The 15,262-nt window shown below is 37.3% G+C and overlaps 1 protein-coding gene across 5 annotated transcripts in view; it reads right to left on the bottom strand.

Moving 5' to 3' along the window:
• Positions 1-799: 799 nt before the first annotated feature.
• arhgap9 (Rho GTPase activating protein 9) overlaps positions 800-15,262 on the bottom strand; it is a 67,121-nt gene continuing 52,658 nt past the window's right edge. For 4 of the 5 annotated variants that reach the window (XM_049479135.1, XM_022675636.2, XM_049479136.1 and 1 more), the window contains exons 10-20: positions 13,696-13,783; positions 12,215-12,310; positions 11,567-11,665; positions 11,007-11,124; positions 9,377-9,496; positions 7,529-7,627; positions 7,317-7,394; positions 7,092-7,145; positions 5,035-5,169; positions 3,483-3,588; positions 800-2,642 (exon numbers count right to left, since the gene is read on the bottom strand). In XM_049479135.1, coding sequence (XP_049335092.1) covers positions 2,450-2,642; positions 3,483-3,588; positions 5,035-5,169; positions 7,092-7,145; positions 7,317-7,394; positions 7,529-7,627; positions 9,377-9,496; positions 11,007-11,124; positions 11,567-11,665; positions 12,215-12,310; positions 13,696-13,783 — 1,186 coding nt within the window. In that variant the 3' untranslated portion in view covers positions 800-2,449. The remainder of the gene's footprint in view (positions 2,643-3,482; positions 3,589-5,034; positions 5,170-7,091; positions 7,146-7,316; positions 7,395-7,528; positions 7,628-9,376; positions 9,497-11,006; positions 11,125-11,566; positions 11,666-12,214; positions 12,311-13,695; positions 13,784-15,262) is intronic. The other variant, XM_049479138.1, reaches the window with a different exon arrangement.

The following is a 15,262-nucleotide window of genomic DNA, read 5'->3' as shown; positions in this document are numbered from 1 at the left end:
CTATCACTTCAGATTATTAAAAGACTTTGTTCTGCATTCTGCATTAGTCTATGAAGTGTGTTTTCTACACAAAGTCATTTTAGTATTCTAAATGTATTATCTGGAAAATGTAAAAATTACTCTTATTTTAATAATATAATATAGATTATTTTTCTGTATGCATTCCAAATATGCATTTTCAATACTTACATCCCTGTAACATCCCAACCCTGTGTAGAAACTTGTAATTAAGTCCACGATGTGCCATCAACCACTGTTCCTCTACAAGGACGGAAGTTTCCCCACAGGACATACAATGCGGACAGACTTGTCAAACTCTAAAACCATTGTTTTGAAGCAAGTAGACATATCCAGAAAAGGTCATTTTACCACAAAAGCATAACATGAAATGGAGGAATGCGGGCGGCTAGGCTAAGCTAGCTAGAAGACAAGGTCGTTGGAAGCTTGTTGGAGTTTGATTCTTTAGGGCCTTAGGTCTAGAGGAAATCTCACACACAATCACAATCTCTAAAACAGGATTAAACAGCATCCTGTAAACGTGGTACAATAATCATAAATCTGTGATGGGATGGGCGATGTTTAGTGTATAATTTAACTGTTTACTTTAAACCACTAATGCACCATTATTAGCTACGTGCCAAAAGCCACAGAGAGAAGCCGATCCGGGCTCTGCGGTGACGTAGTGCGTCTGCCTGCAGTTTAAAATGTGAGAAGGCTTTTCACACTCCGTTCACACAAGCGTCTCCTTATGTTACTTAATCCCGAATCCAAACATAAAAGATGTCATTTTTTTCACAGATTTACTTCGTTGGTTTTTATTGTCAAATAATTCTCTCAAAGTACAGGATCTAGAAGAACAGAAAAAGAATCGGCAAATAATTAGACTGCATGTTGGCAAGACCCAAGTGTGGCATTTTTCTGGAGCAGAAAATGTTGGTTATAACAGTCTTCTGAGATGCCTGTAGGTCAAAACTTCTACGTTTTGATAAAAAAAAAGAAACATCATACATAAAAAAGAAATGTGTATAAATCAGAAAAAAAAAAATCTTCCAAATTACAGACTAATCTACATAACTTCATAACATCACAATATAGCAACTGGAATGGAATGGCTTTACAAATCACTGAGCTGAAACATGGGTTATTAGGTCAACACTGGAGGTAATAAAAAGTCTTGTTGAGCCTTTATAAGACACACCCTGCACATATGAGGTTTCATCAATTGGAAAACTGGTTTCTAAAGCAGTTCAGGCACAAGGATATACAGGAAAATCACGACAAATGTGAAGAGAAGGACAACAGTCGCATTTCTAACCAAAATACTCTAAGCAACCATAATAGCATCTGACTTTAGTCAATTTCTGCAAGTGCTTCAGTCATCAAACCCGTCCCCCTTGTAATAATAAGAAAATAAAACTGAATAAATATATAAACTTTAACATTAAAATCCATGTATGCTCTCTCTCTCTCTCTGTTCTTTTTCTTCTCTCGCACTCCTTCTTGTCTCCTGCCAAGCCACAGTCAATATAAAATTACCAAAGCTGTGGTGCTGGGGGGAAAAACTCCACATTTTTTAAACATATGCATTTTTAGCTTCTCTTTTGTTCTGTTATTAAAAGCAGAGATTTGGACCAATAGTGGCGAAGAGCTCCACCCAATCAGTGAGCAATATACAGAATGTACCTCTGCACTATCTGTCACGCGAACCACACACTCAGGCACACACACATACACACACACTCAGGCACACACACACACACACACACCACGACCATACCGCTGGAACAATGGAAAAGGAGATTACATAGCACTTTGGACTGAACCGTACCCCTTTTTTTATTTCGCCATTAAAAAGAAACGAAATGACTCAAACTGCAGTTGAACAACACGTTAAACTTTCGACCTGTGCTCATGTTTATGCTTATTGGGTGACTATTGCCGATTTTATTTTATAGTATTTAGTTGGTGTAGGCTGTATGTCTTTTTGGGCAACATAAAAGCTCTGTGTGGTTTTTCCCAAAGACACCACTAGCTGAACGAGACAATGAAAAACACTTGTGAGGGGACATTGCATACACACATACACACACACACACACAAACAAACATACACACAAAACACACACACATTTATACCCACAAAAAGAAACCAAAAAAAAAATAAGAGTCTTAACATCATTTTGGAGTGTGATTTGGTATCTACAAATAGACAATAGTTTTTGCTCAAGCACTCCTTGCGTTTATCCATGCGTCCAACTGTTCATCATCCATCCAACAGGATGAGATTTGTTGCATCGTTTTTTTATGCATCAGTGCAACTGCCCATTTCTAAAAATCTGATTTCTAACCGTCATTCAGGCATTTTTTTTTGTATTTGAGTTCAGGTTGTTCTGGTTCACAGTGGGCAGGTTGTCCAGGCTTCTGTACTGTTCGGTACTATAGTATCAGTATCAGAGGGAGCCGGGTGGGTCGGGTCCAAAGAGCTGGTCGTATTCGCTGAGGATGAGTTCCACAGCCTGGTTCTGATAGATCATATTAACAGCCATGTTTCCGCAGTCGCTCTGCGGCCGCATCAGAGTTGGCCCGAAGACGATGCCGATGTTTTGCGTTGTCATGCGATTACTGTCCGAGTGCTCCATCACCCTGCAAGGATGAGTGAGAAAAAGAGAGAATTAGAAAGAATAAGAGAAAGAGAGAGGATAAGAGAGAAACAGAGATACTAGGTTTAATGTTCACGTGTGCGAGAGTGCTCTAAGGACACAAGGACAAAGGAAGGGGTTAAAGCCGCAGTATGAGGCATTCTTCTAAAAATGCCATTCCCACTTAACCACAGAAGCAGCCAGAAATTGCTCAAAACTTCCACATTAAAAAAGCAAAGGGGGGGGGGAGAAGAAAGGGAGGAGAGGAGCTGGAGAACAGTAGAGGAGAGAAGAGGAGAGGAGAGAAGAGAAGAGAAGAGAAAAGGAGAGGTTCCAGCGGTGACGGTGGTGGTGCTGGTGCTACTTTCAGCAGCCGCCCCACAAAGATCACACAAGATGACAATAAACAGACAATGACAAAGCAAGGACTGAGCAAGAAGTCCAGACAATACATTGCGAATAGAAAAAAAAAAAACTAAAAAACTGAGGTTTAAATAGGTTGCTGTTTCATATAAATCACTTCTGTGTGAGAATACTGGTTATTTAGAGCCGGCTCCCTGGTCCATGTAATCAAATTCATTACCAAATTAGAGGAAAAACCTCTAATCTTTCTCAGCACTCTGTGATTTGATACATATGGGCACGCTGGGCTATCTATAGCACTCACTCGATACTCAGATATACTCAACCAACCAACTTTCCCCCCAAAAGGTGAGTAATGAGTGTATAACGCCTTCTAGTGGATGAAAAATGAAATTACATATAAAAGTTCCATATCAACAGTTGGGGAAAAGGCAGTTAAAATAGAATAGGATGTGTCACAAAACAATGAATAAACTCTCACCGCTTAAGGTGGCGAAACATGTGTCTCATGGTATCATGGTTGGGGGGAGGCATGCTGATGATGAGCAATTTCATCCGGTTCACTTTATCCAGGTAGTCAGACATCTCTACAGAACAGACAGACACATCCATATTAGAACAACTTACAGGAAGAAAAAACAACTCAATGTCACAAAATTATGTTGGTAATATGGTTGTAATATACACTACCAGTCAAAAGTCTGGACACACCACTTATTTTTCAATGTGTTTCTTTTTCTTTCTTTTTTATGATTTTTACATTGTAAATAATTAATAATAAAACATTATAGAATGTTATATAGAATGTCATTTCCAGAATGTTCCTTTATTTATCTTTGAGGACAGATCTGCACACTCTTGGTATTTTAATCTCAGTGTCTTCATGAGGGAGAGTCACCTGGAATAGTTTTCTCAGCATCTTGAAGGAAGGAGTTCCTGGAGGTGCTGAACAATAGTTGCTGCTTTTTCTTCACGCTGTGAAGCCCCGGCTCATCCCAAATCATACCATACTATGCTATACTATACTAAAACCTATGTTTCAGCTAAGTGATTTATGAAACCATTCTAGTTGCTATATTCTGCTGTTATTTTAGTCAATTTTTTTTTCCCTGATTTATTAAAATTTCTTTTTTCATGTATGATGTTTTTTTTTTTTTTCAGTCTAAATGTAGAAAATAAATTAAACAAAAAATAAAGATAAAGATTGAATGCAAAGATGCATCCAACAGTATATTTATACATTTGTATCAGTATGGTTTTATAATTAATAAAGGTGGATTCATGTAATTATTAACATGTAAAGTACTGTGTGAAAGTTATATACGTGGGCGCCGAGTGCTAAGTGGTCTAATGCGCTGCAACTATGAGCGGGAGGTCGCAGGTTCGAACCCCCGCTCATGCAGCTTTGCCATCAGCTGCCGGTGCTTAGAGGGAGCAAAATTGGCTCTGCTCTCTCTGGGGTGGGTAGATGGCGGTCTCTCCCCATCACACTTAAGGTGGCGCTGGGCGGCACGAGGTGTCTGTGAGCGGATGAATCGGAACCTAGCCGCTGTGCTTTCCTCCGAGCGCGCTGGCTGCTCAGGCAATGGTTCATCAGCTCAAAAAAAGGGGTGATTGACTTCACACGTGTCGGAGGAGGCGTGTGCTTGTCCGCATCCTCCAAGGGTCACGGGCGTCACCGGTGATGGGGACGCACAAAGGGGTGGGACAATTGGATATTTAAATTGGGAGAAAATGGGGAAAAATGAGGTGGCCAGAAGAACTCCTGCGAAAAGCGACCTGACACCCCAGTTTCTAGAATGAATATATTTGGCCTAGCAGGGATGATCATTCCAGCACACTGGTAACGTTACCATTAAACACAATATTTTATCCATATTCTTCTCCACTCAGAAATGCCTTTGCTTTCAGTTTAGAAACAAAATAATACAGACTGACACTTTAACTGTACATTACTTCATCCATCAATCCATTTATCTAGCAACTCATTCATTCATAATGCATAAAACAGTATCTCTCTTCTCCTCACTTACTGACGGTCTCCACGATGTCATGGAAGAATCCATAAGGAACCAGTGGTTCAGGAAGCTCTCTGAAGAAGAGTTTCAGAGCACCTGTTATCACATGAATGTCCTCCCACTGCGGGTCCTCCAGGTCTATTCGATCCACTAAAGCCACATCATAAAGAAGGGAAAAAGGAGGAGAGAAACCATTGGAAAAAGGAGAAAAATCAGAAATACACAGGTGGTTAGAGAAAAGACATAAACTCTTATGCTCAATGTTCTCAGACATATACAAAACATCAGACGTAACACACACATGCATTTATCACGATGCTGAGCCGCCTGCCATGAGGCTTCAGAAGAGGAACTGAGAACAGATCAAGAGATAAAAAAGACAGAGAGAGAACGCTGCAGAGCAAACACGAGGACATACTGTGAAAATGCGAACATTAGCCATTATTAACATTTACAGATGCTTTACAGATGCCTTTCTGCTGTTCACACACAAACACCAACACACAAGCACACACCCCAGTGGAGAGTCTCACACGAGAACTGGCTAATTAACCCCACTTCCAAAAGTAACACCTCTATATCGATCATTAGAGCCCATTATGAACTCCATGCAGGTTCTCACTGGGTCTGCTTTACCCTGCAGCGCAAGCAGAAAAAGAGACACTCAACAAACAGCATCACCAACCAAGCGATACAGAGCAGCAGAGCAGCATGCAGCCCTCACTCAGCTGCTTACAGTGACATCAGCCACAAGGTGTCCGTCAAAGAGCCCATGAGGACATGAAGAAGCCTGTGTGCTTTTAAGATGTGGATGAAGCTGCCCATGAGATCACATCACTGTAATATAAGTATGCCTCTCATTATAACATTTTATTTTAGGATGATAAACAGTGATAACAATGTTATTGTCATTTAAAGATCTTTTTATGCTACTGATATTTATAAATAATATTATAGGATTTATATATACTGCCTGTCAAAAGTTTGTTTTCCTTTTATATCCATCATTTTAAAACATGTTTCAAAAAAAAAAAAAACACTTATCAGCCTCAAGTAATGTGTCCCAAAAACAGAAAATACAATTAATGAGCTAAAATCCAGTTCTATTTATCAGATTTCTTAATCTGATTTTTTGATCTCACTCTAATCTAATAAATCGGATTACTGCGTGGTAATTCTGAAGTCACTCGCTGTTCAGGAACAGCATTTTGTTCTTTTTATGTTTTATTTATTAATAATTAAAATGTTTATTGTTTTATAAAAGGGTATAATTGCATTATTGCGTTATTAATTCATGTTACAAAAAAAAAATAAGTCTTTAAATTACAATAATACTGTTTATCGCAATAATTTATGGGACAATGTACAGCTTTGGAAAAAATAAAGAGACAACTTCAGTTTCTGAATCAGTTTCTCTGATTTCGCTATTTACAGGTTTATGTTTGAGTAAAATGAACATTGTTGTTTTATCCTATAAACTAAAGACAACATTTCTCTCGAATTCCAAATAAAAATATTGTCATTTAGAGCATTTATTTGCAGAAAATGAGAAATGACTGAAATAACAAAAAAAGATCCAGAGCTTTCAGACCTCAAATAATGCAAAGAAAACAAGTTCATATTCTTTAAGTTTTAAGAGTTTAGAAATAAATATTTGGTGGAATAACCCTGTTTTCTTAATCACAGTTTTCGTGCATCTTGGCATTTTCTTCTCCACCAGTCTTACACACTGCTTTTGCATAACTTTATGCCACTCCTGGTGCAAAAATCATCCATTTCCCTTTTTATTATATTACGGAGATTTTGAATTGAAGAAATTCATCATTTTTAAGTGGTCTCTTATTTTTTTCCAGAGCTGTATTTTGTCAGAAGAAAATGATTATTGTGAGTAGTTGTGACAGTTGTAACTGTTTAAATTGCATTGTAATTTATTCGTATCTACATCTTGCATATGAGCATCTGCTGTGATCAGTGCTAACGGGCAGCTTCCTCCTGGACCACAGACTGAGAGCAAGGCAGCTTTGGAGTGTGAAGGTGCGAGGATTTTCACTCCTGCTGATCGGGTGGGCTACCTTGCACTAATTCCTCTGGGAACAGATACCGTCCATCTGTAGACACCGCTCGCTCTGGAAAAATGAACAGGAGTTACAGCCCACCCACCAACACCCTACACACACCCTCTCTCACCCCGTTACATCAGAATCTCACCAGATCCTTCCAGAGCACAGAACAGAACGGATATATTAATGATATAAAACAATTATTATTACATTATATTAATGTTCTGTCTTCCTCACCATGATTTACAGCGAAGCGAAGCTTCTGGATCACTGCCAGATTCCCACTCACTCTATAGATGCCATCCGTCTCTAAACCTTAAAGAATAAACACACACACACACGTCTGTTATCTACTGATCAGAATCTACAGTATACTGTATGTAGGTGTAATCTTAGGAGGTATTGATGGGTTGATGTATAAGTGTCACAGATGTGTCACATGTTCTCACCTTTCTTCTCCACTGTTTCCGTGCAGTTTCTAACAAAGCGTGGCACTGTACTCTTCTCTCTCTCACACAGCACCTCCAAACTGCAGCCAAACACCTGGTCTGAAAGCAACAACCACACAAACACACACCACACCATCATTCACCATGACCTACTTTTCTGCACAAAAATGACAAACATTGCATATCTTGTAATATTTGGTTTGTAATGTCTCGGAACAGGTCAGTTTCCACTGTGAGGAACATAGTAAGGAAATGGAAGACCACAGGGACGGTTCTTGTTAAGCCCAAAAGTGGCCCAGAAGTGGCACAAAATCAGTGTGTAAGACTGGTGGAGGAGAACATGCCAAGATGCACGAAAACTGTGAAAATAACGGTTATTCCACCAAATATTAATTTCTGAACTTTTAAAACCTAATGAATTTTTGCATTATTTGAGGTCTGAAAGCTCTGCATCTTTTTTGTTATTTCAGCCATTTCTCATTTTCTGCAAATAAATGCTTGAAATGACATTTTTATGTGGAATTTGGGAGAAATTAAGTAGTTTATAGAATAAAACAATAATGTTAATTTTACATGAACCTATAAATAGCAAAATCAGAGAAACTGATTCAGAACCTGAAGAGGTCTCATATTTTTTTCCAGAGCTGTATGTATGATGATTATTTTGAAGAGTGTATACAATATAGTGAATGAGCTTTTCAAAACCTATGACAGGGAAGCTATCTGAGGATTTTAACTCAAGTGTAATTAGACTGTATAGGTGTCAGAACTGTTTGCCCACAGGGCCCATGATGGCCTTACAACTGGATGTCTATGGATGCCAGTAGAGGGCCCCATCTGGGATGTGGAAATGGGGACTAGATGGGGTCCATGTGAGCCTCACATGCAACCTTGAAGTCTTATTCTATTTCATTGATAACAACAACTTTTAGGACTTATGACTGAATTTATTAAATAGCAAATGCTACTGCAGAAAAAGTCTATAAACTGTTATAAATCTTCACTTAAAGATAAGACAGAAGGTATCCTAATGTTTTAACTGTCTACTGTTCTATATATATTTAAAAAAATCTGATTATCAACCTCATTTGTTTGCTTTGGGAATTCCTAAATTAAGATAAGATATTGTAAATCATAAATATAGAAAATACATGCTTTTGTAGTGTGAATGTGTGAACAAATTTGTCAAATCTCAGCTCAGGATTAACGAAAGGCATCTCAATAATATGAATTGTCCACTAGATGGTGCAATTTATTTATTTTAAAATTTCTACTTTTCTCCTGTTTTTTTCCCAACTTATCTGGCCAATTGTCCCAACCATGTCACAACACAAGGACGGTGAAGACATGCCTCCTCCAATACATGTGAAGTCAGACACCACCTCTTTTCAAACTCCTGCTGCTGATGCAGCATTGCTGAGTAGCATCACAGTGCACTTGGAGGAAAGTGCAGCGACTCTGTTCTGATACATCAGCTCACAGACGCAGCCTTGTGCTGATTGATATCACCCTTTGGAGTGATGACGGGAGAAAGAGAGCACCATCCACTCACCCAGAGAGAGCAAGGCCAATTGTGCTCTCTCAGGGCTCCGGCAGCTGAGGCCAGCTGCATGACAGGGATTCAAACCAGCGATCTCCCAATCATAGTGGCAGCGCCTTAGTACACTGGACCACGCAAATACTTTATTAAGTTTTAAATAAACATTTGTTCTTTACCCTCCTTCTACTGACTACTAGAATCTACTAAGAGCTGTTACTGATGACCTGAACTCCTGAAGCTCACACTGTGGCACCTGTGGCACTCTAGGCTTATATTAGCTGATAGATGTGCAGATGATGCTGGTTCACCTTTGATAAGCCCTTTCTCCTGTAAAGCCTGAAGCGGAGGTCTCCTCAGAATGAGCTTCTTCAGGCGACTCTTCACTCGCTTCCGCTCCGAGTTCTCCAGATTAGAGCTGGAGCGAGGGACTGAACAGAGAGAGAGAGGGAAAAAGAGATTAATTAATGCATGTAATTTTTGTGTTGGTGAATTATGCAGACTAAGTAACATAGGTATCATTTTTAGGAATATATAACTGCTCCTATTTTGAAATAAATACATAAAAACAAACACACATAAAATGAATCATGTAGATATTCCAAGTGGTTATAATTGGGTTTATTGATATTTATCAGTGCTTGGGTTAGAATTAGTTTACTTAATTTGATGTAATATATATTTTCTTATATTTTATTAAGTTTAAAATATACAGTACCAGTCAAAAGTTTGAACACATTGCTTTGCTTTCTGCACTGTAGATTAATACTAAACTCATCCAAATTTTGAAAGAAAAAATATGAAATTATTTACTAACAAAACAGTGAGAAACAAATCAGAATATGTTTTATATTTTAGATTCTTCAAAGTAGCGCCTTTTTCTTCGATTAGACAGCTTTGCACATCTTTATGAGGTAGAGTCATCTGGAATTCAGGCTTTCAGTTAACAGCTGTGCTGAACTCATCAAGAGTTAATTACTTAACTTTCTTGCCTCTTAATGTGTTTGAGAGCTTCAGTTGTAAAGTAGTGAAGAGGTAGAGTTACAGGTATACAGTGAATAGCTCTATTTTACGGAATGTTTTAATCCAGATTATGGTAAGAACTACTTAAGTAAGTAAAGAAATAAATGCAAAACTTCCAAAGTATCCTCAAATGCAGTCTCAAAGACCACCAAAAACATTATGATAAAACTGGCTCTCATCAGGACTGAACCAGGAAAGGAAGGGCAAGAGTTTCCTCTGTTGTACAGGATAAATTCATCTGAGTTACCAGCCTCAGTAACCGCAAGTAAACAGAGTATTTTGGTTTGTTTAACACTTTTAAGTTACTCCATGATTCCTTATGTGTTCATTTATAGTCTAAAAGATTCAATATTAACAAATAAAGGAAGAAAAACATTAAATGAGAAGGTGTGTCCAAACTTATACTGGCTGGTACTGTATGAATAAAAAGGAATAAAAATCATATACTGTTAGCATTCATTATGCTAAATCTGGTCATCTAGTGGTGAATTGGAATCAAATTAGCGCACAATATCTACTTTTTCTTCTAAATTAAAAATGTTAATTTTTAATATATTTATTCTCACTTGACTATAATGTGTTCCAATGTGATCTGAACTTTTTCAACAACAACTCTCTTATTGCTAATTTAAATAACTTTTTTAAAAGTGTGTTTAGGTCTCTAACACCTCTTCACAAGACTCTAAATGGGTGTGCAAAATACCCCTCTGTATAAAAGACGAGTAGCAGAATTGCATCATACATGATTATCTTGCAAATTAGCAAGTTGATATTGCTGATTCATTAATAATCTTTTAATAGAGGAGCACAGTCAAACCATGTAATTGAGAGAGTCCTAGTTCAGCCTAAGGCCCTTATGAGCTATTTAAAGGACTCTGTTTGTGTGTGTGTGTGTGTGTGTGTATGTGTGTGACTGACGTGAGGCCTTGGATCCCACTCGATTCTCATCCTCATCTCCACTCTGGTCCAGCATCTCCATGGAGCCAGCTCTCCTCAGGGAATACAGCAACACATTATCCAGAGGATTCTCTTTATCCTGCAACACAAACACATATCCGAACACACACAAAAACACACACACAAAAAATATCAAATATATGGTAATAATACAGATATTAACAATTTTATATTATAACAAACAAGCATATGTCAAATGATGCCAAAACGTGAAAAACAGAAAATGAAAATGAATAGACAGTAAAAAAAAAAAAAAAAAAAAAAAAAACAAATAAACAGTTAGATTGAAAAAAAATATTTTTTAGCATTTAAATTTTATCATTTAAATATATATTTTTTTAAATAATTTGAATAAATACATTGTTTAAAAATATAAAATTGTATTTTATTTGTTTTAAAAGTATATAAAAACAGTAAATAAAAACAATCCATTTTTATAAACTTGTTACATAATGTCAAATGATGCCAAAAAGTGAAAAACAGTAAAAATGAAAAAAACAAGGCAACAGCAAAGGACCCACCAATCTGTCAATGACTTTCTGAATGGTGCCGTACCACTCTCTGATTAGAGAGTCCGTCTCAGACTGCAGCAAAAATTCATTGCCTGTAATTGTCCTCAGCTACACACACACACACACACACACACACACAGACAGAAGACAGACAAAACACACACACATATCAAACATATGTTACCCTGTTTAGAGCTTTCACTCTTTTAATGGAGGAAGTCAGAGAGGAACTAGTGGTCGAAGTTACAAAGAGTTTCAACAATGCAATGTTTATGCTTTTTAAAGTGCTGTAAAATACTTTCACATAGTATGTCTATTATTTATTTTTATATTTTTATTATTGGAAACAATTAGATCATCTTTGTCTACTTCAGCTTTCTGTATTGTGCCACCTCAGCACATAATATAAAGTCATTTATATCAGCAGTAAGAGAGTTTTACTTAAAAAAAAAGGTGTTAATATACAATAAACAAATAAACACTTACTGCCAAAATAAGGGGAGTTTTCATTCTATACAAAATCACAGGTTTATAGAACTGTATTAATAAAGTACTGTATATCAGTCTCTGCCTGTATCTGTTTCTTCTGTATCTTCTGTGTCTCTTACTCTACCCATGATACTCATGTATCTCCCTCCTTTCTGCTCTCTGTCTTACCTTGAAGACATTTTTCCTGCTGGAAAGGTCATTGGCCCACTGCAGTTGAGCTCCTCTTAGATCCACACTGCTCTCTGGACAACTGTTACCCGGCTTCTACACAGACAAACACACACACATACAAATACAGAACAATTAATGTATTCTTTTGGTGTTGAATATAAATAAAATTATAAAATGCTACACTATTGAGGGCATGCATGTAATGTCACATTTGAGAGGTGTCAATATGGTTACGCCCAATGAGTGGCAATAAAACAGACGTTAGTGGCAGAGTGGCAGCGTTGGTATTCAGAGTGTGAAAAGAGCTGTAAAAACAGAACATAAATAAGGAGATAAGATAAATAAGTGAGAATCTAATGAACTGCTGCAGTTCACAGAATCAAATGTAAATCTGGCACCGAAATGTGTAGCTTTGCCTAGCAGGTTTTAGAGTTTTAGAGTATACTCTCTACTGTACATCTGATCCAACTTATGGACTAACTGAACAGCCCTCACTGAAACATGTGTTACAGCAGGAAAACATCCCAATTGCATACCAAATATCAGGGGTCGGAAATTAATTTTGGCCACGGGCAAGATATTTTCCAAGCCATTACGTGGCGGACTACAAAAAAAAAAAAATCTGTTTTAGAAAATGAAGGTAATGTAATGGGATGGAGTGCTACAGACAAGTAGCTCTCTAGCCCAGAGGGTTGTTTACCCCAATTGCAGAACAGTTGATCTCAAAGCAGGTAAACCCAAGAAGAAAGGAAAAACAAAAAAATAAATAAACACACCGCTCCTCACGTGGGGTCGAACCCGTGCCGTCAGGGTCGCGGTCCAATACACTACCACTGCCCCTGCTAGTGAACTGGTTTACGGCCGGGAAAAAACACCCTTATAAGGAGATAGGGAGCCCAAGAATGGGCGGAAAAACGACAACCGGTGGAAACTAAAGTCACACTGAGTATGATAGAGAAACAGGGGAGGGATGTAAACAAAAGCTAGCCAGCGAAGCATTTCATTTATTTATTTATTTTAATTATTATTCATTATAGTTTAAACAAACTCACAGGCCAGGTGTTTTATGCTTGCACGCCACATCTGGCCCACAGGCCACCTATTGCCGATAGCTGCCATATACTATTACTATAAGGTATACACTCAATACTAATCTTAATAATGTTGGCCTGGTAAGTTAGTACAGAAAATATTAACAGTAACAACAGGAAGTGATTAAGCATGAAGTGATCTCCAGCATCATTGTCTTTCTTTTATTTATTTATTGTTCAACACTTTATATGTTTGTATATGTTGTTTGTATATGCAGCAGTAAAACATGCAGTTCTCCAGCTGCCTGCTGCACTCAACTGCAATCTGCCATCAACCAGCATAACCAAATGTTTTTTTAACATTCTTTCTGAAATCAGGGGAATTAATAGCGAGTTTGTCCTCTGTAGCTGCAGTAACAGTCTCTCTGGTGCTAAAGGACCTCTTACCCAGCTGGCAGGACTTTGTGTCTTGGGATCTTTAAAGAATACAAGACTGTTCCCCACCAACACCACCCAGGAAGGGTTCCAGTTTTTCCTGCAAAACCACACACACACACACATATTCAGAGTTATATTCAGAAATGAGAGCACACAGTCGGTAAGTAGTGTGAGAACATGACCCAGTAATCTTTCGGTACTTTCCTGCATCAGTAAAAAAAACAATTACAGCAAGTTTTATTTTCTAACAGAGGACGTGCACAGATACACAGACTGCAGGACAGTATTTTAATGCCTGATATTTTCCTGCTCTCTGATCTCCACTGAGACACTAAAGCCAGCCTGAGGTCTTCAACTCCAGAACTTTCCAGATTTAAGTCACTAAATTTATGTTTTGTAATCACTGGTAGGTATATAACAATAGATAAGGAACCTTCAATGCCTTTTGGAAATGGGGTTAGTTTGCATTTTTCAACTAAATTATCACTGTTTTTAAAATCAGCATGTACAATAGCTTATTTGTGAAGGTTATTACAAATTATGACAAATTGCCCAATAAGGATTTTCATTTAGTAGTATCTAAAATAGATTCTTAACAGGGAGCACTCTCATTGGTTGAAAACTTCACTGGAAAAACTGAAGGCTTCCGATTGACCAGAAATAATATAAAAAGGAACTAAAGGAAAAATAAATAATATACTGTATGTCTTACATATGTCACTGGCTGTGGGAAAACAGCAGCAAAACCTTTGGTTATTTGGTATTTGGTTATTTACTAACGATAACCCAACCTTTTTAAAATATATGGTAAAATATATTAATATATGCGATTAAATGTTACAAACATCCAATAAAACAAAGTAAATACATTTTAACATGCTTCAAATAATGTCTGTGGTTATTTTATTAGCAAACAGCTAATATACTACTAAAATTATATAAATTCTATTTTATAAGACATAAGCATTATAGTACAGGTAGTTTGCTACATCATTTTACACCTGAATATATAAAACCTATGTGGATGTATGAAAGACTTTTTAAAATTAATTTAAAAGCCATTTGACCAGTGGTAGGATGGTCCCCCCTTTAATGTGAGTCTTGGTCCTCCCAAGGTTTCTTCCTCCTCCTGCAGCTCTGAGGGAGTTTTTCCTTGCCTCCGCGCTCACTGGGGGTTCTGTATTATGTATATTCTGTATATGTTTAATGTTTTGCCTGATTCTTTGTCCTGTAATCATGTTTCTGTAAAGCTGCTTTGTGCCAACACCAGTTGTAAAAAGCGCTATACAAATAAATTTGATTTGATTTGATTTTAACAGAAATTAAAATAAAGGCCTAGGCTAGTATTCAGAATTTAACCCTGGCAATCACTTCAACAAGTTCAAGAAAATAAGTTTTCTTTTAGTCACTTTACAAAAGAAACACCATGATGCCTTTTCATTTTTGGTTGGCTGTAATGTTTCTACAGAAAAACTTTTTTTTTATTCTGTTTGCTTTGAATTATTTAATGTTCTGATAATATATGATTTATAAGATATACATTTCCATGTAGAAAAATAAAAGAAAAATGAGAAGA

Source organism: Astyanax mexicanus, chromosome 5 (assembly GCF_023375975.1).
Source record: "Astyanax mexicanus isolate ESR-SI-001 chromosome 5, AstMex3_surface, whole genome shotgun sequence".
Classification (NCBI taxonomy): Eukaryota; Metazoa; Chordata; class Actinopteri; order Characiformes; family Acestrorhamphidae; genus Astyanax; species Astyanax mexicanus.
Note: the sequence above shows the minus strand (reverse complement) of the source record. Positions and strands in the feature narration are given on the sequence as shown.